The sequence below is a fragment of the Myotis nattereri genome (genome assembly GCF_964212035.1).
Source record: "Myotis nattereri genome assembly, chromosome: 11".
In the NCBI taxonomy this organism is placed as follows: Eukaryota; Metazoa; Chordata; class Mammalia; order Chiroptera; family Vespertilionidae; genus Myotis; species Myotis nattereri.
This window is the reverse complement of record NC_138086.1, coordinates 5,952,029-5,979,565: the sequence shown is the minus strand read 5'-3', so window position 1 is coordinate 5,979,565 and position 27,537 is coordinate 5,952,029. Positions and strand designations below refer to the sequence as shown.

The 27,537-nt window shown below is 43.4% G+C and overlaps 1 protein-coding gene across 4 annotated transcripts in view; it reads right to left on the bottom strand.

Moving 5' to 3' along the window:
* Positions 1-3,222: 3,222 nt before the first annotated feature.
* Positions 3,223-27,537, bottom strand: part of PRKAG2 (protein kinase AMP-activated non-catalytic subunit gamma 2) — a 223,518-nt gene continuing 199,203 nt past the window's right edge. For all 4 annotated transcript variants that reach the window (XM_081101735.1, XM_081101736.1, XM_081101737.1 and 1 more), the window contains exons 7-16: positions 24,009-24,090; positions 23,012-23,070; positions 19,634-19,679; positions 17,708-17,762; positions 16,555-16,681; positions 13,734-13,899; positions 13,375-13,412; positions 11,935-12,081; positions 8,089-8,182; positions 3,223-4,342 (exon numbers count right to left, since the gene is read on the bottom strand). In XM_081101735.1, coding sequence (XP_080957861.1) covers positions 4,311-4,342; positions 8,089-8,182; positions 11,935-12,081; positions 13,375-13,412; positions 13,734-13,899; positions 16,555-16,681; positions 17,708-17,762; positions 19,634-19,679; positions 23,012-23,070; positions 24,009-24,090 — 846 coding nt within the window. In that variant the 3' untranslated portion in view covers positions 3,223-4,310. The remainder of the gene's footprint in view (positions 4,343-8,088; positions 8,183-11,934; positions 12,082-13,374; positions 13,413-13,733; positions 13,900-16,554; positions 16,682-17,707; positions 17,763-19,633; positions 19,680-23,011; positions 23,071-24,008; positions 24,091-27,537) is intronic.

Genomic DNA, 27,537 nt, shown 5'->3' with positions numbered 1-27,537 from the left:
AAAGAGCCCTTATTCTTGTCTCTGTTTCCCCCTTTCTAATTTAATGATTTCTAAAAATCTGGATAACATATTTTTTAGTTCTAGGGTTTCTATTTGGTTCTTTTATAGTTTCCATCTCTCTCCTAAAATTCTCCCATCTCTACCCAACATACCCATGTTTTTTTGTAGGTTCTTTAACATTCTTTTAAAAAAATTCTTTATTGTTGAAAGTATTACATATTTAATACTTTTCCCTTTTCCCCCATTGACCTCTTCCCACCTGCTCCCACCCCCCAGCACAGGCCCTCACCCCCCTACTGTCTGTGTCCATTGGTTGTGCTTATATGCATGCATACAAGTCCTTCGGTTGATCTCTTACCACCCCCCTCCCACCCTCCCCTGCCTTCCCTCTGAGGTTTGAAGATCTGTTCAATGCTTCTGTCTCTGGATTTATTTTTATCAGTTTATGTTCATTATATTCTACAAATGTGTGAGATAAAATGTGATACTCATCTTTCTTCAACTGGCTTATTTTGCTTAGCATAATGCTCTCCATGTCAATCCATGCTGTTGCGAATGGTAAGAGTTCTTTCTTTTTTATAGCAGCATAGTATTCCATTGTGTAGATGTATCACAGTTTTTTTAATCCACTCATCTGCCAATGGGCACTTAGGCTGTTTCCAGATCTTAGCTATTGTAAGTTGTGCTGTTATGAACATAGGGGTACATATATTCTTTCTGATTGGTGTTTCTGATTTCTTGGGAAATATTCCTAGAAGTGGGATTACTGGGTCAAATGGGAGTTCCATTTTTAATTTTTTTAGGTAACTCCATACTGTTTTCCACAGTGGCTGCACCAGTCTGCATTCCCACCAGCAGTGCACGAGGGTACCTTTTTCTCCACATCCTTGTCAGCCCTGTCATTTGTTGATTTGTTGATGGTTCTTTAACATTCTTATCAGTTATTTTTAAATCATTTATAGGCCTGCTTTTTTTTTAAATATATTTTATTGATTTTTTACAGAGAGGAAGGTAGAGAGATAGTCAGAAACATCGATGAGAGAGAAACATCGACCAGCTGCCTCCTGCACATCCCCCACTGGGGATGTGCCCGCAACCCAGGTACATGCCCTTGACCGGAATCGAATCTGGGACCTTTCAGTCCGCAGGCCGACGCTCTATCCACTGAGCCAAACCGGTTTCGGCTATAGGCCTGCTTTTATTGAATGACTTTTCTCTTGATTATAGGTCATATATTTATTTCTTTTTACATCTAGTAATTTAAAAATGTTTTTATTGATTTCAGAGAGGAAGGGAGGAGAGAAAGAAACATCAATGATGAGAGAGAATAATTGATCGGCTGCCTCCTGCTACCCCACCCACACTGGGGATCAAGCCCGCAACCCAGGCATATGCCTTGACCAGGAATCAAACCGTCACCTCCTGGTTCATAGATCAATGCTCAACCACTGAGCCACGCTGGCCAGGCAGATCTAGTAATTTTTATTTTATAGCGGACATTATGGGTATGTTTTAAAATTTTTGGATTATGTATCTTCTGAAAACTGTTTAGCTCTGTTTCATATTTGTATGTGGTGAAAGGTATGGAGCAAAGTTCTTTTTTGCATGTGACTACAGTACGTCTTCAATGTCATCAATAGGTTCTTGGAAACTGCGATTCTAAGCAAAATGATGTATAAGGAACTCAATATTGCCATAGGCTAATTGACAAAAAACAAGAGTTAAATTCCTAAGGCATATATCTGCTCACAAAAACATCACCAAAACAAAAACATAAGGGCTCAAAACGCTTCTAGTATTAAACATGAAAATAAATGTGAGCTATACATAATTCAAGAAAGATTAGTAAGAACAAGATTTACCAATTTTTAGTGACTCAGTGAGTGACGTGGTTGTAGTGGTGCACTCACACCCCCTCCACACACTCACTCAGGCTGGGTCACTGGAGACACAGAAGTTCACCTCACTGCACACCTTTGGGATGGATGTGGGGAAGAAACCAGTTCCCGGAAAAAAACATGCAGAGAAGAACATGCCAACTCTACAGCCTGTGGTCTCGGCCAGGAATCAATTTTTTTCTCATGAACATTATCATGATGTTTTTTGAAGACCTGCTGTATCCAGTTGTTCCAGCACCATTTGTTGAAAAGACATTCTCCATTGAATTGCCTTCGCACGTTTGCCAAAATTCAGTTGCCCGTATATGGGTGCATCTATTGCTGGACACTCATCTGGTCTGATGTATGTGTCTGTTTTTACATCAACAGTATACTTTACTGTAGCTTTATGTAATAAACCTTGAAATCGGATAGTTTTATCCTTCCTACCTTGTTTTTTTTTTTGTTTTTTTTTTCAGAATCGTGGCTAATCTAAGTCGTTTGCATTTCCTTTGAATTTTAGAATCAGCTTGTCACTTTCTACGAAAAGCCTGCTGGGATTTTGACTGGCACTGTTTTGAATCTATAAGTCAATTTTAGGAGGACTTATATTTTAGCAAACTTGAGTCTTCTGACTCATGAACAAAGTGTTATCACTCCACTTATTTAGGTCTTCATTTTCTCTCAGCAGTATCAGGGCTTTTCAGTGTAGAGGTTATGCATTTCTTTTTATCAGATTTACTCTAAATATTTTATATTTGGTGCTGTTATAAATGGGATCTTAAATGTTTTCATTTTTGATGGCCTGTTACTATATAGAAATACAATTGATTTTTGATGATCTCTTATCCTTAAACTTTGCTAAACTCACTTGTTAATTTTAGTCTTTTGTTTTTTTTGTGTGTGTGGAGTCTATTTGCTTATGCATATATACCATTCCTCTTATATCTGGCCAACTAGGAATGGAAAAATTGAAAGCTAAGCACAAGAAAATCTGCATGGCAGTTTTAAATTAAATATAGGGTGTCCCCAAAAATGTCTACACATGCTTGGAATAATTATAATGGCAGTGTTTATTAAAATACATTTAATTTCCAAAACTGAACTATCAGCTGTTAAAGTGTGTATACATTTCTTGGGGACACCCTGTATGTGCTATTTAATAATGGAGAGATGGGAAGTTGAGGAATTGAATCATTAAGGTTATTTTTGGATGATGGGAAAAGGATATGGGAATTCATGTGCTCCTTTGTTTGGGGAGAAATATCTAAGTGGAAACTGCATATATTATTTTAATTAATATATGCTGAAACACGTGGTATTTTAAAGAACTCCTTTAACAAAATTATAGTTAAGATTTATTTTCAATTTTTCAATCTGTAAAACAAACAAACCCCAAAACAAAACAAAACAAAAAACTATACTTATATGTACAATGTCAACATTTTCAGAGCACTTACACTAGGACACTGTGTTTCTCTTCAATCATATGACAGCACTGTACGTGCCGCAATCACATTTACAAAACCACCGCGTCAGCAGTCACCCAGGCAGCACGGTTTTACATTCCACGCACAAGAGAAACGGCCGTCTTCCTGGCTCTCGGCGTCCTCGCCGCGCCCGCCTGCGGCCCAGCAGAGCAGGTCCCCGCGTGCTTTTAGAGCTTCGGCTTGTAAAACCCACGGTGGCTGTTAGAGGCCACATCCTTTCCAGGCCCAAACTTAAATAATGAGAAATTTGCCATTTAAAAATAACAACTGATGGCTTATCAATGGGCATGGTGACATTTACCCGCCAAAAGGGGTGTAAAAAAACTGTATGAAAGGGAAAAATAAATACAGCTGTTGTCAGTAGTCTTGTTTACGCTACATTTCAGAACACTTAAACATAAACGTGCCCTTAAAGTTTTATAAAGTAGCTATTTATGATCAAATTACAACTGCTGGACAAATCTGATGAAGACAAAGTGATTTGGTAAAGGTTCAAAGACTCACGGGCCAGCAGGCATTTCCCCGCGCCCCGCGCCGGCTGCCGCGAGAAGCGTGGCGGCGACCTGCCCGTGTCCGACAGAAGGCACTAGGTCTGAGTATGCCGCACACTCGCCTTATGCCGTTACCTGTTCCATACCAGTGAATTCTTTGAAATAAAAAAATAATAAACATTTCAGGACACAGTGCACTTTAATGACATACAGCACTTGAGATCTTTCAGACAGAGGTCTGAAAATAGCCTTTTAATGCAAGCCTGACCCTTCAAAAACATAGAGTCCTCTTTTTTTATGCTTAGTTTCAACATCACTGGAAAAGATCCCCATCACTAAACCCTGATATACATTCTTGGCCATTCTGCTCCCTTCCATGGCATCAGTGTTCATGAGGCAAAGCGTGACCCGGAATCTTAGTTCAAGTCCGACAAGGGCTCCATTCACAAAAGTCATTCAGTTTTCGGCTCCTTTTGTTTGACACCTGTCAGGAGAGGGAAAATGAAAGTTTCAAAGGGATATCAAAACCCCTGACAGCACGTGCTCCTCCACGTCGGAGGTCCCCGTGTACCGGGCAGTGGACGGGCGGGACTGAGCAGGTGGGCGCCAGGCCCCCCACCCCCACCACCATGACCGCAGCATGCTTTCAATCGGTATAACTAACATATTGTAATTCTAAATATGCGAGGTTTAATTCAGAAGAGGATTCTGCTGCTAAAGGATTGTAAAATAAATGTGCATTTACATTTTAATGAAGATGCAAAGTTTACATTTTAATGAAGATGCAAAGTACTTCCATTGTACATATAAAAGTGTCTTTAAAAAAAGCATTATACACGTTTAGGATAATTGCACATAACACTAACTTGATCTGGCCAGGATATTTCAAAATGGGTTGGGAGGGAGAGTTATTATTTTTCTCATCACAGCAACTTCTCTCCTATTTTCTCAGCAGACACTCAACTTTAGAAAGAGATTAACAATCTACAAAAAAATAAGGGGCCAACCCTGGCAGTGTGACTCAGTGGTTAGAGCGTCGGCCCTCACACTGAAGGGTTGCAGATTCAATACCCAGTCAAGGGCATGTACCTGGGTTTCAGGTTCCCTCCCTGGCCCCTGAGGGGTGTGTGGGAAGCAACCAACTGATGCTCTTTCTCACACCTCTCCCTCCCTCCCTCCCTCCCTCCTACTCTCTAAAAACCAATGAAAAAAAAACCCTCGGGGTGAGGATTAACAAAAAATAAAAATAAATAAGGGACTAAGAAATTGTGGCTAATGCCCTCTGACTGCTGACTCATTGGTTGTATGTGTAGACACTTAGGTTCATTTGGGGAGTCTGAGTTAAGTGTGACAATGAACTAGCTTTTTGAAAGACAATGTCATTATATTGTATCAGTATCCTGCATGGGGAACTGTGCCCATTATCTGGTGAGAAGAAGGACTCTGGTACCTCTTATTCACATAGTAGTGGATGCTTAAAAAGTGCCTGATTATTCCATAAACATCCACCCAACAGTGCTCTCCTGGGGATGGTGCCTTACTGTGCACCAACAGCTTGCACTTACGGTTTTGGTTTCAACTCCAAGCACCCCGGAAGGGACCGAGGGCCTGTATCGGCCTGCTCATTTCCAGCTGAAGGAACAGAGGGGCCTCATGAGGCGAGCGGCTGGCCCACACCCACAGCTCTCAGGGGTCTGGGATGCTTATTGCAGGCTGCTCCCACGCACGGGAGCATCAGGCCCTGCTGCTGACCTGTCCCGGCAGCCCCCGCGTTCTGACAGGTCTGCTCCCGGTGTTCGCCTGTCCTGTCCTTATAGGAACACAGCGTTCTCTTAAACAGACGGCATTATGCACTCTATATTATAGAGAATTCTAATTCGGCTACCCCCGTCTTTACCCCATCACCTCTATGGTAACAGACGTTTCCAATTCCCGCTGCACGGCGGGTCCCTCTCCACAGAGGAGCATTAATGACTTAAGTTTTTGAAACAGCAAATCTGGATGGAAATTTAAACCCATCCAGCCCAATGTGCTCATGGTTCAAGACACGAAGGCACACAGAGGATGAAGAGCCGCACTGTTTACTCTGAGTCTGCGATGCACAACGAATCTTGGCTGCAGGGACAGCCGAGGGCCTTGCCCCACCCGGAGAGGGTGCCCTTCTCTGAGCTGCCAGGTTCTGTGCCCACATGGATGCTCTGCCCAGAGAGGAGGCCTCTTCCTGATTGCAGGAAGGCCGTTCGGCCGTCTGTACGGGTAATCCCTCTCTGGGTGGGCCGCTCCTCGGCTGGACGCGGCCTCCGAGGGCTGTCCGCTGCCCACACAGCTGCGGCTCACGGCCACTGCTCGCAGCATTCCACTGCACGAACAGAACAAATCCGTCCATTCTTCTGCTCAAGGATACCCGGCTTGTTTCCAGCTTTAGTTTAATGCTATGAACAATCTCACATTCATTTATTCTTTTTATCAACATCTCATGATTATAAAGATTATCATGAGCTTCATGTTCCCTAATATCTGAAATTTTAAAGTGACCACACCAGCCCCCATGTCTGGTTTCTGATTCGGAAGGCGTGGGGGGGCCCTCGGGGGACATTTCTGACCAGCCCAGGTGCTGCTGCTGCCCTGGGCCTCGTGCGTCCCTGCTCTGCTGGAATCACAACCTTGGGGCTCCCGCTCAGGGAGCGTGATGCCTTCTCGGGGCGGTGGGGATCCTGAAGGGTGGCATTTTTAGGTGAGAGGTCAACTGTAAGAACTAGTCTCAGCTAGTTTGATTTCTGAATGAAAGAAAAAATCAATACCGTAATGTAGTACACACACTTGAATGTTTAACTTTTAAGAGTTCAAAGTGAAAAAAAAAAAAAAAAAAGAGTTCAAAGTGCATGTCTCTTATCTCCTGTCTTAGCATTCTTGGACTTGGTCTGTGCGGCCCAAAGCTGGGTTTGTATTTTTTTAAAATATATTTTTACTAGAGGTCTGGTGCACAAATTCATGCACAGGTGGGGTCCTTCGGCCTGGCTGGCGATTGGGGCAGATAGGGGGTGGGGGTGGGGACTGGATGGCTGCGGGGAGGGATCGTGGGAGGTTGGCCAGCCAGCTGCCCCCTGCTCCCCCCCGATCAGGGCCAAGGGGGGGTGGCCAGGGGGAAGGATTGAAGGAGGTAGACTGGCCAGGGGGAGGGGCCGCAGGAGGTTGGCTGTGGGAGAGCACTGACCACCGAGGGGCAGCTCCTGCATTGAGCATCTCTCCCCTGGTGGTCAGTGTGCATCATAGCAACCGGTCATTCGGTCACTTAGGCTTTTATATATATAGAGAGAGTGATTTCAGAGAGAAAGGGAGAGGGAGAGATAGAAACATCAATGATGAGAGAGAATCATTGACTGGCTGCCTCCTGCACACCCCCTACTAGGGATTGAGCCTACAACCCAGGCATGTGCCCTTGACCGGAATCGAACCTGGGACCCTTCAATATGCAGGCCAACGCTCTATCCACTGAGCCAAACCAGCTAGGGCTGGGTTGTCTGTATTTGGGGGCAGGGAGGGGAGGAGGGGAAAGAAAAGGAAAGGGGCTGGTGGGGTTAGGACCCCTACAGTCCCCCACTATTAAACATGTGCCACAGAAGGAACACCAACTCTTTTCCAAGGCTGCGCCCCCCTGCACGCTCCCGGCCGGGACCTGAGGGCAGGCTCAGAGCAAATCTGGCAAAAATGAGTTTAGCCATCGGTGCTGTTTGGTAGTTAATGTAATTTCCATGCACTCTTCATGGAAAAAAGTCTGTTATGTCTTTTGTTTTATATACTCAACACACTAGAAAGTCATTTGTTTGTGAAGTGTAGATGGTGTCAATAGTTAGAACCCAGAGAATTTCCCTCCTGTTTTCCAGTTAGTCCTAAAAAGAAAGTAAAACTGAAGAGCCTTAGCTTTTTAGTGGAAAAGGTCCTGATGACCTTGGCAATGAATCCTCGATTACGCGGGCACTGCTGGGCAGAGGGGCCGAGTCAGGCTGCTTTCGATAAACTTTTCTCTTGCTCAAGCGGAAGAATAAAACTTCACAACCACAAAGAAAAAGAAAATGGTTCACAGAGGAACGCACAGAAGCCCCACTCCGGAGGAAACGTGTTCCTTCTCTGGCACACGTCTAATAGTGGGGGGGCTGTCGGGGTCCTACACCCACCAGCCCCTGTGCCCTTCCTGTCTCAGGAGGTGAAGGTCAGAACCAGCCTCTGTACCTGGCGGGGTGAGGATGAGGGCTTGCAGAATATCTGACAGGGAAATAATACCCACAATACTATCTGCTTCATTCACCACCACCAGCCGATGGACCTGCGAACGAGAGAAAAGGAGGCCACATAAGCAAGTTAAATAAAACACCTTAAAATGGAAAATAGGAAAAAAAATATCGTTCACATTCTCTACAGTGAATCCATCCCACAAATCACAGAAAGTAGCAGCATACAGAAACATGGAAAGGTCTTTGGCTCTGAAGCTCAAATGCGGTGCTGATCTGCTTGACTACTTTTTTTAAAATTTTAAACTTTTACTGATTTCTAGAGAGAGAGGAAAAGGGAAAAACCTCAATGTGAGAACATAACATCCTTCGGCTGCCTCCTGTCAGGGATTGAGTCTGAAACTCGGGCATGTGCCCTCATCGGGACTCCAACCAGCAACCTTTTGGTGCATGGATGACACCCAACCAACTGAGCCACACTGGCCAGGACTGTCTAACTACTTAATAAAATATATATATATATTATTGATTTCAGAGAGGAAAGGAGAAGGAGAGATAGAAACATTAATGATGAGAGAGAATCATTGATTGGCTGCCTCCTGCACATCCCCTCCTGGGGGATTGAACCTGCAACCTGGGCATGTGCCCTTGACCGGAATTGAACCCGGGACCCTTCAGTCCACAAGCGGACGCTCTATCCACTGAGCCAAACCGGCTAAGGGCATGCCTGACTACTTTTAAGAACAATTTAGCCAGCCATGTCCAGCTGAGTTTTCAAATTTCACAATATTAGCATATGAAAGATACAACTCAAAACATGAAGTACAATGTAGCTATCATATTCTCTTAAACAGTTTTTATTTTTAAAAGTATCTCTGTTTCTCACAACTATCAGATCCTGTTTCATGTGGGAAAAAGTCCCAATGAGCACTAACAGGCCACCGCCCTGGGACTGTTTTTTATTTTTTTATCATGTCTCTATGAAGTTCATATATTAATAATATTCAGAGGATAAATGAATAGTAAAGCAAAGTAGGTTACAGTCATGTCTCTTTTTCTACTTGAAAGTCTTTTATAAACAGGTGGGCCATGTCCTGAGGTATTGCGACAGCGAAGCATCCTTAGAGCAGGAAGGAAGGAGAACATCCCCGTCTCAGATTTAAAAGCTTTAGAACTTCCTACTGTCAGTTCCTTCGGAGACCCTCTTCTCCATACGGAACCATTAGCACCCTGGTCCCCCAGTGCAAAATGGGGATGCAGGGAGGAGAAGGGAAGAGGGGGAAGTTGTTTTTATATTTTGTCTTTTTTGTTGTTGTCCACCAGCCCTCTCCCCTTTGGCGACTATCAGCTTGTTCTCTATACCTATGGGTCTGTTTTCTGTCTTATTTATCCATTTGTTTATTTCTTTAGAGTCCACATGTAAGTGAAATCATACGGTGTTTGTGTTTCTCTAACTTCTTTCACCCGGCATAGTACTCCCTAGGAGGTCCATCCACGTTGTCACAGACGGCAGGCTTTCATGGCTTTTATTTTTTGGCAGCTGAATAATATTCCGTTGTATATATGTCCTTCTTTATCCACTCATCTATCGATGGACACCGAGGTTGCTTCTACACCTTGGCTGTTGTGAATAATGCTACAGACACATGGGGTGCATATATCTTTTCAAATTAGTGTTTTCATTTTCTTTGGATAAATACTAGAAGTGGAATTGCTGGCTCATAAGGTCGTTCTATTTATACATTTTTAAGGAGCCTCCAAACTGCTTTCCATAGTGGTTGTGCCAATTTACATTCCCATTAACAGTGCCAGAGGGTTCCCTTCTCTCCACATTCTCGCCAACACTTGTTGTTTATTGATTTTCTGGTTCTAGCCATTCTGACAGGTGTGAAGTGGTATTTCATTGTGGGTTAATTTGCATTTCCCTGTTGATCAATGATGTTGAGCATCTTTTCGTATGTCTGTTGTCCATATGTACGTCTCCTTTGGAGCAACGTCATCACTGGTCCTGCAAACCCGTCTCCTAACAAACTACACCGAAGCTGAAACCGGGTCTCTGTCCCCCACTGAGAAGTCACCTGGTGAGAGAATTATTTTAATGAGGAAAGTTGAGAAAACGGTTCAATTCCATGTTTTCCTCAATGGCCTATTTCATACGACAATGAAGTTTCTTTGTTCACCAGATGAACTTCTAGGACCGGCCAGGTACCTTTTCTTCTACCTGACGTGCAGGTGCTCACAGAGAGCCAGGGACACAGAGGAGCCTGGTGCAGCCGGAACTCTGTCCCCCGGAAGCAGTCCCTGTTACCGCCGTGCTGGGAGTCTTTCTGGCGGCTTTTCTATGTAGATGCATGTGTATTAACACAGAGAGTCATGCTGTTACGTAGTACTGTAATGGGCTTTTTCCTCTTAGCAATATCCTGTTAATGTTTTTCTATAGCATCAAAATTCTTCAACATGAATTTTTATCATTTAAAGGATTCCACCATTTGGATGTCCATTGTGCTTATAAATAGGAAGGATGCCTTACCTATTTCTGATTATGATCTTCAAAAGGCACGCAATTCTAAGGACATTAATAATAAAGTTAAGATATATTCCTAAGTCAATTAAACCCCTCTGCAAAACAAGTGGTGATTGGTATTAAATTCAGGTAGAAAAAGGAAAGACTCTCCCAGGCAGTGTTGCTCAGTGGCTGAGCATCAACCTATGAGCCAGGATGTCACAGTTCAATTCCTGGTCAGGGCACATCCCCAGGTTGGGGACTCAGCTGATCAATAATTCTCTGTCATTGATGTTTCTATCTCTCCTCCCTGCATCTCTGAAATCAATAAGAATATATTTTTAAAAAAGAAAAGAAAAAGGGAAGACTTCATATTGGGATTCGAGTGACACACTGCCAGCCGTGACAGTTGGAGCTGGGAGTCACCTCAGAGGCGGACAGGGGGCAGGGCTGGGTGGGTTCCGCAGGCTGGCTCCCAGGATGGAGCACTGCGCCCTGCTTCACACCAAGCTCTCAGAAAGCAAGCTAGTCGCCTGTTATGAGCCTATAAAATAATCAGGTACTTTTATTCTTGGACGGAGCTCTTGCATTTATGATAATCATGAAAGCAGACTTATCGTCATGAATTGATTTTGCTTAATTAGGGGTTGTTCTAAAAGGCACATAGCTGCAGCCTTCAGTCCTGGAGGGACGAACAGGAGAACATTCCTCTCCCTGTCTAACGAGGAAGGAGAGGAATGATTTTAGGAATGGGCATACTGAGTTAGATAAACGTCTAGTAACCTCGTCTCCTGACCCTCGGCACTCATGTCCCCTTATACGTGAAAACCCTACAGGCAGTAAGTGTAACGGGACATGAGTGCTGAGGGTAGGAGACAGGGTTACTAGACATTTGCTATGTACCTAAATCGGGAGGGAGGTACTGGGGGGTGGGGGTGGGGGTGGAATTCCTTTAACTTGAAAAAATCAGAATACATTATTTACTTTGTTAAAACCATATAATTGCATCTTTTTAACTTTTGATTTGTAAATACCCTATGGAACTTGAAGCTCTTGAAACCTGTTTCCTCCAGTATGTATTTTTTAAACCATGGCAGTACCTTGCCAGTTTACTTGATATCGGGACTTATAAATTGCATTCAATGAATGTTTACAGGTGACCTACTATGTGCCAGGTAACATGCTAGGCTCTGGAACAGGGAAACTGTGTCCTCCAACCGACCTTGAAGGTGGCCCCATGGGCCGGTCCTGAGGTTCACAATTCCGGAGGCGCCATTCACTGGTTACAGCTCCTATGACTTGGGGGGTGGGGTATGGGAAAGGAATGGGGAACAGCCATCTCACCTCCGCTCTTACTATTCTATCCACAATGGTCTCCAATATTTCCAGCTTACTGCACTTGACCACGCCCTCAAAGTACTGGGAACGGTGCTGAAGTGCCTGGGTCACGGTGATATCTAGGTTATTGTATGTTTTTTCAGCAGCAAGGTTCTGTAATAAAGAATCAGAATGCATTACATGCTTTCATTTAAGTCCACACGAGTGACCGCGATTAGTAAGTTTAAAGCCACCTGATTTTAAACACATCCATGCATATTCAGTACCAGCACACCAGCCTGTAATGTGTCGTCGCAGTGATCATTAAAGCTTACAAGGCGGACCTCAATGGTGGAGCGATTTTGTTAATTTGACTGCATGTCCTTCTAAAGCAGTGGTTCTCAACCTTGGCTGCACGTTAGAATCACCTGGGAATCTTTTTAAAATCCTGATTTCTGGGCCTCATCCTCCGGAAATTCTGTTTCTTTGTTATGGGGTGAGGCCACAACATTAGTAACAAAGAAACAGAATTTCCGGAGGATGAGGCCCAGAAATCAGGATTTTAAAAAGATTCCCAGGTGATTCTAATGTGCAGCCACGGTTGAGAACCACTGCTCTAAAGGTATCCCCTCCCACCAAGGCCCCCTCCTGAATAAGTCGTCTTCTGAGAGTCGGACTAGCGTCGGGTGAGGAAGTGCCGACGGACCCTCCTTAGGAGCCCCTCGGGTTCTCATGAACCTTAGCAGACCCCACGCAGCCAAGTTCCAATGGCCGGATTTTCTGGCGTCTCTTATGTTAAACAGAACAGGATGAAAGAGAGGCGTTGGGGCAGCTGCGAAGGAGTGTTCAAGGCTGGGGTCAATGTGACGGCCCCCAAGATGCGCACATGTGGCACCGCCAAGTTTCAGTTCCCATTCTTAGAAGGAATGGAAGGCTCTAAGGAAGTCCATTTCGAATGAACATGAAAAAAAGCATCACGTGGGAAGGTGGAGCACTGAACTCAACCTAGATTTAAGCCAGGATGCACGTGGGATTTACGTAACCATCTGGTACATTTGCTGTCTTCTTTAGGACAGTTGTCCCCAATCATCAAACAACAGGACGCACGTGACTACAAGTTCACGTGCACTAAGTTCAGATGCACTAAACACGTGCCTGTTGGTGGAATAAACAACATCTCCACATAGAACAAAGACCATTTAAAATATATACGCACGCTGTGGAGATGGATAGACTACACATGTACTGAAAAGACGGAGATTTATAAAACACCGCTAGTATATTATTCATTGCTAAGCCAATGACTATTAAAAGTACAATTACTACAGGGCCTCTACGGAATTCTCTGATAAGATCTTTACACTCCAAAAAGCTAGAAGTCATTACATGATGGAAAACCACAAAAACGAATTAGTATGTTTTAAATGCATTTTAGATGACAGGTTTAACAAAATTAAAAATACTTACAATTACATCAAATTTGGAATAAATATCTACGACTTTCCCTAAAAATGAAAATATATGTTAGAGAAGTATCTTAGGAACAAAAAAATAACATTTAAAATCAATCTTAACTGGGCCATGGTTAAGAATTACATATTGCTAAATAGAACGAGCGTGTCTATTTTTAAATGAACGTGAAATCCTGTATTAATGGAAAGTGTGAGAATATGCCAGTTTAAAGTTCTTATTATCCTGAGTGCTTCTCAGGGCTGAATTTATTCACCACGTCTAAATGTTCATTTCCCCCACTTGTTTCAGGGGCGAGGCCATCTGACAGTAACTTCACTGAGATAAATCGTTTTTCTGTTTATGGCCAAACAGACCTGATTCGTCCACAACAGGTAAGGCGGACACTCGTCTCTCCACAAAGACGTTCAGGGCTTTAATGATGGGCGTGTCGGGGTGGATGAAGGCGATGTTGTGGTAAGTCCCGATTCCCAGCGCGTCCAGGTTCTGCTTCATGAAGGCGGGCTTTGGCATATCGGACATCTGAACGGGAGGACAAGCGCAAACGCTCTAGACGCAAACAGGCCTTCTTCACGCTCACATACCCACACGAATGAAAAACTCGCGCGACAGAGTCAAGCCAGTGTTTTCTAACAATCTCAGTCAATACGAAAATGTGACTCTAAGAACTGTCTTTTGTTCAAACCAGTTTAAGTCCAGTATCTCTAACTACTTAGTAAAATATCGCAAAGTACTAACAGTGTAACATTTCCCCCTTCTCTCTGCCCACTGAAAAGAGGATGGAAGAGAACAACAGGTCTCTTTGGAAGTTAAGGCCCAGAAGCCACCAAGAATCCTTATTTGTAAGTATTTGTGGGAATCCCCTGCTCCGGGGCCCTCACTAGGTGACACTTATTAGAACCCACACAGGTCCAGACCCAGTGTCTGACGGTGGCTGTCCGAGCTGCAAGCTCGTCCTCACACCATCCGCCTCCACTCACACCCAACTCCCCTTTGGAGAACTCCAGTTTCCGTCAACTAGGAGTAAAGGACAAGCCAACTGAACAGAATTTAAAAATAGTGAACTTTTCTCTTTTTCACGGCTGTGTTAGCGGAGGAGGGAGAAGTCGGAAGAGAGAAGTCTAGGGTCACGTGTGATTAAAACAAAACAGGGTCTATGGTTTCAAAAGTCCACCTTTTATACAGGATGTAGCTGATTCCATCCTCCTGGAGTACCTTATAATTATCGGGAAAGATGAACAATTAGAAGAAACAAAATGTTCAAGTCAAAGAGTTCATCAATATTCAAATCATGAGACTCCTAGAAATTTAGAGAGAAAAAGAAAGCCCTATTAGGTCATCTAGCCCGCGGTGATGCAGGATAACCCGTTCCATACTGTGCGCTTCGGCTGACGGTCCGATGTCCCCAAGGGGAACACTCCCTTTTCTCAAAAATGAGCTCACAGTTCAGTGAAAGACAGGTTTTGAAACTTCTTTAAAGTTCTGTATTTTGATCAGAAAACCTCTAGCTATTCGGCTATTCTCCTAGCACGGCTCTAATTACCATATTGGCCCAAATACAAGGCAGTACCAGCAGAGGCAACCTCCTCTGGTATTGTTAGAGGAGAAAACACCAGAGGCCCATCTCAAACTGCTGCTCCCCTCCCAAGGCAGCGGAGCCGCGGGAAGGTGCCGGAACCGACTGCTTGGCCTTGGCCTCGGAGTCCCTGGGCTCGGGGGTGGGGTCGGGGTCGGGGGAAGCAGCGGCTGAGAAAGGCTGCTGGGCGGCCTGCCAGCAGTGACGGTGGCAGTCACTCAGCCTCGCTGGGTTTCATCACTTACAAACGGGATTAATAAAATACCTACCTGAGAGGGTGGTGGTGAGATTAGATTCATCATGTGACCTGCGTAGGACAGTGCCTACCTTATTGTAAATGCTTAACATTATTTAGCCCTTGGGATTAGAACTGCTTTAAAATGCTGTCTCGAAGGGGCCAATTGGGCTCGGTCGGGCCTGTGGGCCTTTCGTGCCCGCCCCACCCCGTCCTGTGAACGCTCATTGCGAAGGTGACTTTGTTCCCAGCTCATCTGAGGTCAGGTCTGGCCAACGTAGCACCTACATGTCTCCAATTCTTCCTCCCTGGACCAGCTTTCTACCAAACCTCATGCCTTCTTGTAAATGACTCTTCTCCTTCCTGCCTTCTTCCTTAGCATTACTTTAAACATGAACAGTGTTACTTTTCCACGTAAACTATTAAAATATGGGACTGGTTTGATGGACAGGAGTTTCTCCCAGTGACTGCACCCTCGGTGCTCCGTCCAGCAGAGGTGGGCGGTGCTCCCCACTCCAGAGCGCCATCCACTGCCTTACTGAAGCTGGGTAAGGGATGGGAGAGCTAATCGGAGGCACATTGTTGATGTCTAGTAACTTCTTTAAAAAAACAAAACTCTTCAAGCGATCTCTCCTGAACCATGAATGAAGCCGCCTACTGGTTCTGGCTGACCAATTGCCTGTAACATCAAACTCAGTGCATGTCCTAACCGGAAAAAATCAAATTCCGTGCCTATCGTTAAAAGGACAAATTTAAAGCCCTCTTGTGAACACTCGGTCCCTCTGAGCCTCTTTGAAACCTGCCGACCGAAGAGGGTCTAAGCTTTGTATGATGATGAAACCATTTCATTCCAAATGCAGCGGAGAAAACTTACAGATGACACAGCCCTAATTTGGACCAACATGGTATTATTCTCTTGCCAAAATTTTATGTGCTTTGGGTTTTCCTCTCATGGCTGCCGTTAATAAGCTAATTCTGGGGACAGTTCTTTTTGAATATATGTTTCCAAAACCATGATCCCAATAAAGCAGAGTAAGGCAATTTGCTATAAATATTGGCTCAATTTATCTTGTGTAGCAATTCCTTAATTAGACTGACTTGCAAATTAGAATATTTTAGGTGATAAAATATTCTAATTTAAATAGAGAATTCCGAGTGTTTTTATTATTTGGATAGTTTTTAATTGGAATCAACGTTTGAGAATGTACAATTCAAATAGCAGTAAGCTGAGAAACTGAAGTTTAGAAATGGAGACCTCACAACTAACGATTTCTGCTACGGAGGGCAACAGGACCCAATTTACTTGAAGTAAATTAGTTATAAAGTAGATGCAGCTATGTCTTTAGAAACACTAAAAACTACTTACAAAAAGCTGGAGGAACTTGAGGATTCTTTTGTGGGTAAGTATATAAAGTGCATTCCCACTGATAGGGTCAATAACTGGCAATCTGTGGATTTTATTTTTGATCAACGAGTTTACAGCATCGAAGAGGCTGTGGGAAAAGCCATTAAAGTTGTTAGGAGGCTTTCAGGACAGATTAGAAAGCTCTGGACCACCCCTGCTTTCCAAGCATTTCCAGTGTTTTTATATTACAATCACAAGAGGTCGAATGACTTGTAACAGTGGTTTGGGAAAGTTTTAAACTGGAGATCTCGGTAAATATTCTGATTCCCTCCCCCCCACAATCTATGCTAATAAATCTCAAACACAAGTGTGAGCTACAAATTTCTGGCGGTTTTCTAGAAGCACATTTACTGCTTTTATTTGAGAAATGACAGACGCCAACCCCCAGGAAAGCTAATGGGCGACACCACCAGCGACAGAGGCAGCTGGGGGTGGGGGTGGGTAGGGGGGGAGGCCTGGACCAGCCGCTGGCGGCTTCCTGCTGGGCCAGCCGCTTCTGGGCAGCTCTGGCCTCTCCTGTGACTGCCAACCAGGAGGCATGGTAGGTGTGTCTGTTGGGATTTGGAAATAAAAATACTAAAAATCAACATTTCACTTTTTCTCGCTGGGGTTCTAGAGGTAAGGATGCTTCCATACAAGCGTGGAAATGGACGAGAGCCATCGCAGAGGCTTGGTAAAAAAATGTCTGGGCGGGAAGACCGGAGAGGGCAGCCCTTCTTCTGGGCCCCCTCGGGACCGATGGCTGAGAGAGACTGACTTTTCAGCTCCACAGCACGTCAGCAAGCTCACATTCCTGGCAGCTCCCAGGGACCGTTTCACAGGTGGGGCAGAGCCAGGAGCCTGCAGTCCTAATGAGCTCCCTACAGGACTTCGGCTACAGGCGACCTGGATTTTAACGCTGCTTAGGATGACCAGCTCCCTAGTCCATGATCAATCCCTTCCATCAATAGTCGCTGTGATTGTTATTATCTCTAGACTTACTGAATTCAATATTTGGAATTAAGGAGGCTGGCCCTTATCTAGATAAGAAAAATCTATTAACCAATCAATCATTGTAACAAAACAGATGGATCTGAGTGAATGTTTTCAAAGGAGAACAACGGCCCATGTTTACCTTGCATCTGGAGATATATTCACTAAAGGCTTAAATGTTTCTTGTAAATAAAGCTCTGTATTTACAGAAAGAAAAGATGTAATTAGTAACATATTTGCTGTTTGCAATTATTACATAAATTAAAATACCCTTCAATTTATAGGTAATAATTAAAGACCCAAATCAAGTTTCATTGACCGAAAACTATCATGTTAATTATAGTTATGGCTATTTTAAGTCACTCTCAAACTGGATGTTGCCGCTGTGGACAAATTAAATATTTAATGGTATTACAAGAGATGCTGTAAAGATGAGAAGAAATCGGACAAGAGCGAGGCCGGCAGGGGGCACTGGCTGCTGCCGGGCACTGGCTGCTGCCGGGCACTGCCCGCTCAGGAGCGGGAACGTGAACGGAGCCCTTCAGAACTAATTTTCGTTAAGTTAAAAAATAAAAGCTAAACAGACTTTGTTCCCGAAATGTTATTAAGTTTGATTTTACCAAACTAATGCTCAAAATTCACTGCATCCCGGGGAAGCTCTCTAGCGTAGAAATCCTCTTTGTAAAGACGAACTAATGAACTTACTGAGGTTTCTATACAGAAGGCATTCAAGGACGTGTGGACATTGTTATTACTGCTGAATCGCCATGTAATGTTAAAATGTATATACACTTAAACCTGGTCTCAGATGACTTACACAGTGAATCTGACAACAAGTGACTGTCTCGGTGTTAAGTTATATGCATTTTCACATCATAATAGGCAGTGCTGAGATATGGATCCCATGCCGGCTTTGTTTACTTTGAATTGATAACGCCACCATAAATCAAATCTACCATGCAATGAAACTTCTAAATCACATGGCATTAACAGTCCCCTAACCCCATGGTCGGCAAACCGGGGCTCGCGAGCCACATGCGGCTCTTTGGCCCCTTGAGTGTGGCTCTTCCACAAAATACCACGTGCGGGCGCACACATACAGTGCGATTGAACCTTTGTGGCCCGTGCGCAGAAGTCGGTATTTTGTGGAAGAGCCACACTCAAGGGGCCAAAGAGCCGCATGTGGCTCGTGAGCCGCAGTTTGCCGACCACTGCCCTAGCCCTTTAGAGAATTCTAACGAATGTCCACATTTCACAGCTAGGCACAAAGGTTGCTTATCATACCAAGCGGATTATGGGAAGTACCAAGCGAAATTTCAATTTTAAATTCAAAATTTTCTTTCAACTGGTCCCTCCATTTCTCTCTAGTTCACCCCCCCACCCCCCAGCTCCCTCAGGGATTCCCACCAGCCCTGCATCTATGGTATTCCCGCTGCCCGTCCTTGCCCCCCACCCACCCCCTCCAATCCACTGACAGAACAGTTTCACAATTGTGCAACTTGAAGTGGCCCCATTTCAGAAAGGGTACTGTGACTATAAAGGGTGAATTTCAGTGTTACAAACAAAACGAAGCAACTGTGACATTATTTTCATGTTATCTGATCCCAATCATCTAGTTCAAGGTTCACTTGTACTATGTTTCTCCATAATTGGTAAAGAAATAATCATTAACTTTAAGAACAGATCCTTGCTCTTGTTAATCGTAGGCATTCCTTTGGTGCATTTTCCATACAAAGGCAAATTTTTTTTTTTTTGGGGGGGGGGTAATACTTCGTCCTGAAATGGTGGCTCCATTGGGGGCAGAGATGTGGGTGCTGGTTAGCTTACTCATTCCTGGGTTCAGTATAAAGACCTGCTACAGGTTCTCTATACATTTCTATTAAACAGAATGGGTAATATACACAGTAGGATGGCATACTATCAAAACTAAGATATAAACAAATGTTTTAATTAATGCAATTTATTTTATCATTAAGCAGAGAGAGAAGGATCTATGAAATTAAAACATACACGAAGTAGAACATTTTTTTCTGATAGTAAAATATTTTAAATACCCCACAGTACTTACCCCTCCATGTTTCAATCTTATGTTCCTCTAATTCATAAATCTGTACCTGAAAATAAGAAAAAATTCTTACTTACAAAAGTTAATGTAAGAAACATTTCATCACTGCTGCTGACTCCTATAATTCAGCAGAGGCAAACAAGATATCCAATGCTGGAAATACAAATGAGAAAGAAAATGCTCTACATTTCTCTGAAGATAAATGTTCTGTCAATTTAAAACATAATAAGCAAGTCTAATATATTTCCATTAACCCCTAGAGTGCTGGGGCGCACGATCGCACTCCTCCTATCTTTCGCGGGAAGTGCCAGGAGCGCCATCGAGCGCCTGTAGTGTCACTATGAGATGCTAGTGGTTCACTCTATTGACAGCTGGCACCCAAGTGCAGATAATACTTGTGATGCCAATGTTTGCAGTTCTAAGATTGACCACTGGCACTTACCTGCCCAATTTTTTACAGGTACTACGATTTTATGAAGTTTACTCAGATCTTGCAGTAAAGGTTTCCTTAAGTTTTTGAATATGTAACTTCATTTACTTGCGATTCATAATTTTTTTCCCCTAAACTGCTGTAAAATCAGCAAAAATGCCTTGGCAATTTTAGCATAGTTCCTAGGATATTGGTTGGCCCTCAAAGGGTTAATTTGAAAATTTCGGATACGCTTTAATTTTAAAGCACACATGGACATATCCACTCATTCCTTCTTTCTGAGACAACAGAAGATCCTTAGCACCTCTAACTTAAAAAGAAAAAACAACACACTTGAAAAACCCCTACACAACAACAGTCTCAGCTGCTAACTGTCATCCCCAAAGGAAGGAGGGGACAGGAAAATATTTGAAGAAACAGTATCTAAGAGAATAGAGAAAAAGAATACAATTTCAGGAGACACAGAGGAAGCACGTGACACAATTCAACATCCATTCACGATAAAAACTGTCATTAAACCTGGAAAAGTAATATCCTCAACACGGTAACAGCCATCTACGAAAAAACTATAGCCAACATCACGCTTCACAGGGAAATACAGAATGCTTTCCCTCTACGATGCGAAACAGGCAATGAGGCCTGCTCTCAGGACTTGAAGGCTCTACTGGAAGTGCTAGCCAATGAAATAAAGCAAGAAAAGTGCCAGGCTCACAGACTGCAGGACTCAATATTGTTAAGAAGCCCATTCTCCCTAAACTGATCTACAGACTTTCAATAACACCAGCAGGCTGGGTTTTACTGTTTGTGTGTGTGTGTACGTGTGTGTTTTAATCCTCACCTAAGGATATGTTTTTTACTGATTCTAGAGAGAGAAGAAGGGGGGGGGGGAGAGAGAGAGAGAGAGAGAGAGAGAGAGAGAGAGAGAGAGAGAGAGAGAAACACTGATGTGAGAGAAAAACATTGACCAGTTGCCTCCTGTACATGCCCTGATGGGAATCGAACCTGCAACACTTTGTCACACTGGCCAGGGCCCATCAGGCTTTTTATTTAAGTCACCAAGAGACTATTGTACAAGAGATAGACAAGTAGAACAATGGAGCAGAATGGAGTACAGTAACAGATCCATACTTAAGGCAGTAAAACAATTTTATGACAAAAAGAAAGGCTTTTCAATAGGGGACAACTGATGGTATTTTCAGACATTATGTGCATAGAAAAAATCCTGACAAATGTACAAAAAGGCTCCTAGAACTAGTGAATCTTATAGGATAAAAGGTCAATATATAAAAATCAATTGTTTTTATATATGAATGATGAATACTTGGAAAATGAAATAAACCATAGCTTTCACAATAGCATTTTTCTGTATGAATTAAGAAAATGAGGTGAAATGTGAAGAAAAAAATGTATCCTCAAGTATTAGCTGCACTTAATAAAAATCTATCCACTTATTAATCATACTCTGTGATTTTGCTAGTTCACAAGCAGAGAGATGACCATTGTAAGAAAAAAATCAATATTTGCCTGCATTGATGGTATGTAAGAAATCAGATCTATCATGTGAAATAAATATGAAATAACTACAAAGTCTTTGGCAAATTTTCCTTATAAGAGTTATGTCTTATGAAGAAACTTATTTTCCCGTTTTATGAAGGAATTTAGTTAGTGAGCAATATTGACTATTACATGTAAAAACAGTATTAACTGGATTGTCTTTTACCTTTTAGATACCCAAAATAGTACTAGTTAAAGAAACAAAGTATATAATTCTGTCCTTTCCCACCTGTGCAAACAAAAACAGAAGCAACCTCTACCGTATGATTTCACTTATATGTGGACACGAACAAACAAAATAGAAACAGACTCACAGATACAGAGAACAGACTGACGGGTGCCAGAGGGGAGAGGGGTTGGGGGGCTGGGTGAAAAAGGTGAAGGGATTAACCAAAACAAGCAGACAAAACCTCATAGACAGCCGACAATGTGGTGGTTACCAGAGGAACAGGGGGGTAAGGGGTGGTAGAAGAGAGCAAAGGGGTGGGGGGAATGGTGATGGAAGCAGACTTGACGTGGGGTGGAGAACACATAACACAATATACAGATGGTGTATTATAGAACTGTACAACTGAAACCTATATAATTCTATTAACCTATGTCACCCCAATACATTCAATGAAAAAACAAAGAAAAAACAATAAAAACACACAACCCCTCCCCCAATACAACAAAAACCAAACAAACTGGTAGAATCACGTAGTCAGAGTGTTAAAGGCCACTCCTGTCTTACAGAACAGCGGGGCCAGGGCCAGGGCCAGGGTGATGTGCCACAAAAATGAACCCCAGAAGTCTTTTTTTAACTGGCAGGAAAATGTCAGTTAAATTTCTTCCATTTTAACTTTTACTTCTTAAACCACAGAATACATATCGTTCTTGTTACAGAATTTTGGGTAAGTACATGAAGCTGCACTCCCATCAACAGGCCAGGAAAGCGAGCCCCATGGTATTCTCATCTCAGAGTGAGGTTGTCACTGGTGACAGCCATCAGACAGGAGTGGTGCCGGGGCCGCCTTCAGTCAGGGCCCAGGCTGCGTCTCTATGACAACGTGCCCATATGCTGTTCCAGGTCATACATTTAGTGAAACCTACAGAACATCTAGGCAAGAAGTCAGCGCATGGAAGTCCACTTCCGGGAACTCCTGAAAGCTGAATAAAGATGGTACAGCTTTTCATTTTCCTGAGGCGACCTTTTCAGGCTTAAACATATGACTGATTTACACAGAGGTACCTGCACATCATATATATTTGGAAAAATCAACCACCAGCACCACCCCTGTACCATCTCTCCGGCCCCCCCCCCCCCCCCCCCCCGCAAATCTTAAATCCACACACAACCAACCCCTATACACATACACAGAACACAGCTCCGATCAGACGAGGATTCTGGTACTTACCATGGGTGATTTATAATATCTATGTAGTATATTTATGAAATCTGTAATTGTTAGCATTCCTGGAACAAAGAATTGTATGTTAAATAGGAAATGATTAAAACACAAAAAAATTGCAAATGACAGGCAAACCCTGGAATAGTTACTAGAACAGCTTCTAAAGTACACGTCTCAAGCACAGTTTAATATATTATTTAAAGCTATTAACCTGTTAATTATCTACAGCAAACTAAGATACACAAATTTAGCTGAAATTGAACCTGACAGTAACTGGAATTAATCACAGTACTTGGCAAGTCAAGGAGAGAGAAATGAATGATTGTTACAGAACATCACAAAGGACTCGCAGCTACATGTAAATAATTTTAAATACTTTAAAATAAGATCAACCATTCCAGCAGCTCTGGAAACATGGCACTTCTGGGGGCACGACTCTGTGCCAGGCGCCAGGACTGCAAGAGGAAACGGACCATTTCACAGCAGCGCTGAGCGGCGCACAGCACTGACCGGGGACACCCACAGTCTGCCATGGCTCCCAGGATGTGGACTTTTGCAGTTTAGATAGCGTAAGTTACACAATGTTTTAATAGTATAGCCATGATTCAGCGAAGGCACTGACCACTTTTATGCTTCCTTTGCCCTGTCAAGAGGTGTTCGCCCTGGAGGGGCCACGGGTGAGTAACCGTGAGCACAGGTGGCTGACAGACAGACAGACGCCTGACCACAGCCTCACCATCACACTCTGGTCCCTGGGCTCACAGGGACCGGCACATAAGATCCTCCAGAGACAACAAGGTGCTGAATCAAAGGAAATTCAATCAAAGTAGGGAAGTGACTTTGAATTACCAGTGGCCCTCCCTTATCCGGATGTAAAAGCAAAAATGTTCTTTAATTTGGTAGCATGTTTACTAGAGTGAATTCCAATCAGCACCCATTAAATGCCTTGGGCGTTCTGCTTTGTTGCATATTTTCCTGGGGGTAAGGGGGGCACACTGCTTACCTACAAAACTTTGTTTCTTACTTTCCCACAGGGGCGCTGCTCGAACACCATTGGCTACTAAGGCAAAGAAGGCCTTTTTAACCTGAAGACAAATAAGAGAAACAACACATACTTTTAAATTCCAGGTCAGGAAGAAAAGTGCCTCCAACGAAAATATTCAACCAATCTTATCAGTTATCTTCAACATTAATTTTTCTAAGTTTGAAAGACGAAAAGGAACCAAATTTATCAATATTAGCAAAAATGCTTTTGTATTATATTTGAAGGCATAAAGGAGTTGGAGATTATTTTATGAAACTGAAACAATTAACTTCAAAAAAATTTTTTTCTTATCGTATCTAAAGACTTGTACACAGAGACTTGATTTAGTAATTAAAACCATATACAATAATTAAACTTCGGAGTTTCATTTTCCTTTCAGTGGTTCTTAGTTCCTCTGAAACCACTGAAGTTAAATCAAATTCCCTGAAAGGAAAATTTGTTTTTTGTAACCTCAATAACAAAACAAACAAGCACACTTTCATGTCCCCGAGGCGGAGAAGGAAAAGGTCTGACAGGTATAATTTATTGGTACTTTTATGGTCAGCCCCTGCTCCGGTTACACTCGCTTAAGGTATCTCAGGAACCCTCACGACGAACCCTCTGGGAAACACGGCATCAGAGATGATAGTGCATTAAAAGCCGAAGTCCAGGGATGCAAGTGATCCCCTAAATACCAAGAAGAAAGAGGGAGAATGGTTCAACTTCACGAAGAGCCAGAAAAAGCCCACATAAAAATCAAAGCAAATTTAAAGTATCGTGTAGAGCTGCTAAATAAGCCGTTATGTTTTAGTCACAGCACCTGCTATCAGTGCTGTTGTAAAACCATTGTTGGCACCAAAAATGGTTAGCTTTTGAGCCACAGCTTGTATCAGAAAACACTAAAATATTCGTATAGTCTGAGCACTTGCTTTTCTCTCTGAATTCTTTACTCACACTAATATTCTAGGAGTAGGATTTCTGAATCAAAGATGATCCATGTGGCATTTTTTTCTCATACTGAAAAAACGAAAAATATCCATCTATAACAAAAACTAATGTGTTCAATATTGGTAAACCAATGAGCAGAGGCATCAAATAGTATGAGGATGAAAGCTGTGCTGCAGTAAAAAAAAAAAAAAAGCAAAAAACAAATAGCGCATTATGTATGGCAGTGAAAAATTCAGATTATAAAACTACACACTATAATTATATACAATTTATGTTTAAATAGAAAAGATCAAAGAGAAATAAGCAAAAAACAACAACCCTTCTGTATAAGGGGCTGGGGCAGTGAAATATATTTTGTTGAAAAATTCTTCATGGTTTTAACTAAGAAAGAAAATTCTGTTCTCACTTACTGTATTCTAAAAACCCTGTTAACTTAATGAAAAGAGAAAATTACAGAACGTGGAGCTTCAAATCAGAGCAGGATTAATAACTCTGTGCCTCTTTGTGCCTTTAACGTGACAGATTTTGCCTTGACTTAGAATGGCTTGTGTAGGTGCCTGTGGGTACGGCGGTCTCGTTAATTAGTCTCGGCACAACCTTAGCCCGTGTAGCGCTGTCCTGAGTACAGCAGGGAGTTCATCTATCAGCTGAATGAACTGGCAGAGAACTGGGCAGAGGAGGAAGTCGAGTCCATCCGATGACATGGACAGACATGGTCACCAAATGGCACCATGAACTGATGAAATAGTTTTTGAACCACAGCCTGTAATCGAGAATTGCAAAAAATATCCAACCGTTTGTTAACTAACAGTTATGGCATGCAGGGACGGTGTGCCAGTTTGAATGGGCTATTTCTTTTTTCTAAAATTTTATTTATTTTAGAGAGAGAGAGGAAGGGCGGGAGAAGGAGAGAGGGAGAGGGGGAGAGAGAGAGAAATCGATTTGTTGTTCCAGTTATTTATGCATTCATTGGTTGATTCTTGTATGTACCCTGACCGGAGATCAAACCCGCAACCTTGGCATATAGGACGATGCTTTAACCAACTGCTATTTCTACCTGGATGCTGCTCTGGGAAACCTTGATTGTGTCATAGGAAGTATTAGAAAAGAATATGGGGGAGAAGTCACAAATGTGCAGATGTTAAAACACATGAAATATCTGCTTTGCTGGTCTTTCTGAACTGGCTGGAGCAGGAAGCCAGTAGGGGCACCTGTTAGCAGAGAAAACCAGTATTAAATCATTCATCTCGGTCACGCATCAGAGTGCAAGTGCCCAAAGCTGTCAGGAGGCCATCCGCTCTGGAGAGTTCTGAGCTTGGCCATGATGAAAACAATGCTACAAGGTGGGCGAAACCCGCGGATCGCCGTCTGAAAGCATGCGCGTGCGTGGCACAGGCAGGGCCTACAATCCTTGAGAGAAAAGAAAAAAATGACTTGAGCTCCATAGTTGCAGTGGGGTTTTCTGAGGGCGTTCTCCAAACCATCTTCCAGTGGGTGAGCCTGGACAGAAAACAGGAATCTACCAAAAGGAACTGAATCCCAGGCAGGATAAATGCAAAGAAAACCACACCTAAGCACACCGCAGGCAAGATGCTAAAAATCTGATCTGGCCAAGAGAGAATCAGCCAGAGGGAAAAGACATTAGCTTGCCTTCCTTCCTTCCTTCCTTCCTTCCTTCCTTCCTTCCTTCCTTCCTTCCTTCCTTCCTCCCTCCCTCCCTCCCTCCCTCCCTCCCTCTTTCCTCTCTCCCTTTCCTCCCTCCCTCCCCTTCCTTCCTCTCCTTCCTTCCTTCCTTCCTTCCTTCCTTCCTTCCTTCCTTCCTTCCTTCCTTCCTTCCTCCCTCCCTCCCTCCCTCCCTCCCTCCCTCCCTTCCTTCCTTCCTTGTTAACCCGCACCCGAGGATATTTTTCCACCGATTTTTAGAAAGAGTGGAAGAGAGAGGAGAGGGCAAGACAGAGAAACACATCCATTGGCTGCCTCCCGCATGTGCCTGACCAGGGCTGGAGATCAGGCCTGCAACCGAGGGATGCTCCCTTGACCAGAATCGAACCCAGGACCCTTCAGTCCGCAGGCAGATGCTCTATCCATTGAGCCAAAACAGCCAGGGGAAGACAGTACCATTCAAAGGAGCAACCATCGGATGGACAGGGACACCAGCGTGAGCAGGGGGTGTATTTTCACGTGTAAATGTAAAGAATGTTCTTTCAGAAACAGAAAAACAAATCCTCTTCTCCCCATGAGCACGGCTCTGACCACCTGGTATGTAAAAGCTACACAGCCCGAAATGCTGCAGAGTCACTCAATGAATCCCGTGGCCAGAATACGGAGGCACCGAGAAAAGGATTCCAGCGGAGGCAGAGACACGTGCTGCAGACACAGGCCAGTGAACGGACGTGGGAAGCCGATGGTGCGCTCGGACCAGTTACTTCTGAGCAGAAATACACGGCTGACGCTAAGCAGGTCAATGGCAGGGAGACAGAAAAACCCCCGGAAGGAGGCGTCGGCGGCCAGGTGCCCGTAAGAATTTAAGGTGAGAGGAAAAGGTAAAACAAGCGAACAC